At 30.4% G+C, this 2,012-nt stretch overlaps 1 protein-coding gene across 1 annotated transcript in view; it reads right to left on the bottom strand.

The window, feature by feature from the left end:
* The window catches only part of LOC106456875 (deformed epidermal autoregulatory factor 1 homolog), a 27,228-nt gene that overhangs the window by 20,072 nt on the left and 5,144 nt on the right, over window positions 1-2,012 (bottom strand). The window contains exons 3-4 of the mRNA XM_022382665.1: window positions 509-550; window positions 419-476 (exon numbers count right to left, since the gene is read on the bottom strand). Coding sequence (XP_022238373.1) covers window positions 419-476; window positions 509-550 — 100 coding nt within the window. The remainder of the gene's footprint in view (window positions 1-418; window positions 477-508; window positions 551-2,012) is intronic.

Raw genomic sequence — 2,012 nt, 5'->3', positions numbered from 1 at the left:
AATAATAATCCGTGTTCAATTATTCCAAGTATCCAATAATTAAGAGTAGAATTAAATCAAATAATGTCACAAAAATAATTAACTAACAGAAATTAGTGTTTCTGATTATTACTGTGTTCAATTATTCCAAGTATCCAATAATTAAGAGTAGAATTAAATCAAATAATGTCACAAAAATAATTAACTAACAGAAATTAGTGTTTCTGATTATTACTCTAATATCATTCAACCAATACTTATATTCACACACCTGTTTCATGGGACTCTCTGCTGGAGAATTAGAATATTCTTGTTGGATATGAAGCTAATATCATTCAACCAATACTTATATTCACACACCTGTATCAGGGGACTCTCTACTTGATAATTAGAATATTCTTGTTGGATATGAAGCTAATATCATTCAACCAATACTTACATTCACACTCCTGTATCATGGGACTCTCTACTGGAGAATTAGAATATTCTTGTTGGATGTGAAGCTTCTTCAAAGAGTCATCCTTGTCTCTTTTTTTCTTTTATATGGTATAAAAAGACGAACCGGTCCACTCTAGCAAGCAACAGAACTTGCTATGAATATAAAACATCTGAATCTCTGGATCTCATAGATATAGAAACTCATTGTATGTTCAATCTTACACACCATATAATTAGTCTTAACCAATAAAAGCAATCAATGGAAAAAAAATTAGATTTTCTTCCTCCAGCTAACAAAAAACAAACATACAGACCATACAATCTTGAATCGTTTGATATGGAAGTAATTTACAATGTGTTATACATATTAACCTCATACAAGATATCATAACAACCACATGCTGATAACAGATCATAAGTTTAAATTTTATATTTATGTATACATAAAATGCATAATAACACTTGATGAATTGGTGGCCATTAGAAAGAATCAATCTAAAAGAGTGCATTGTTGAATTATACAAATATGCGAAATGAGAAACATCAGTAGTACAGTTTTTTAAGGTAAGCAAGCCCGAGCATTGAATAAGGATAAGTCTATCAATTCTGGGATGGAGAATTTAGCTTGACAGAGTAATGATCTGGCCTATGGAAGAAAGCAAAATGTGGTTTAATAAACCAGTCTTTGAAATCATACCCTTCATTTAAACATTAGTTGAGGTAAAAAAAACAACAACAACCTTAATCATCCCTCATTTCTATGACAAAAAAAGTCCAATTGGTCTAACAAGATCTGAATTGTAATTGATGAACATGCAACTCAATGACACTATTTCAATGATATCATACATCTGTAGTACGAAAAAAATTCCAACGAGTCTGATAAAAAGAAGCTTTGCAAAATCAAGAATAATATAAAAGGAAATCAACATAGATTCACTAGAGGGAAAACTAATTTTAATAATCTGTTATCTTTTTTAAGATATGTGTTTTCTGGATTATGAACAAGAGTTTGGATGTGATGTACTTAGATTCTCAAGGCTTTTCCTAAAGGAAAAGTGGCACATAAAAGATTACTAAACAAGATGAAACTGATGGAGGCTAGGAAGAGACTAATTAACTGGACTGTAGGGTGGTTGGATGAGCAATCAACTCAATAAATCAATTACCATGTAGCATTGATTACTGTTACAACAAATAATCGATTAATCAAAAATGTCACAAAAATAATCAACTAGTGCTTCTGATAATTACTGTTTTCAATTATTCCAAGTATCCAATAATTAAGAGTAGAATTAAATCAAATAATGTCACAAAAATAATTAACTAACAGAAATTAGTGTTTCTGATTATCACTCTTAATATCCAACAAGAATATTCTAATTCTCCAGTAGAGAGTCCCCTTGTACAGGTGTGTGAATATAAGTATTGGTTGAATGATATTAGCTTCATATCCAACAAGAATATTCTAATTATCCAGTAGAGTCCCCTGATACAGGTGTGTGAATATAAATATTGGTTGAATGATATTAGCTTCATATCCAACAAGAATATTCTAATTATCCAGTAGAGTCCCCTGATACAGGTGTGTGAAT

The sequence above is a fragment of the Limulus polyphemus genome, unplaced genomic scaffold, assembly GCF_000517525.1.
Source record: "Limulus polyphemus unplaced genomic scaffold, Limulus_polyphemus-2.1.2 Scaffold267, whole genome shotgun sequence".
NCBI lineage: Eukaryota > Metazoa > Arthropoda > Merostomata > Xiphosura > Limulidae > Limulus > Limulus polyphemus.
The sequence above is the reverse complement of the archived record's forward strand: the minus strand, read 5'-3'. Positions and strand labels throughout refer to the sequence as shown.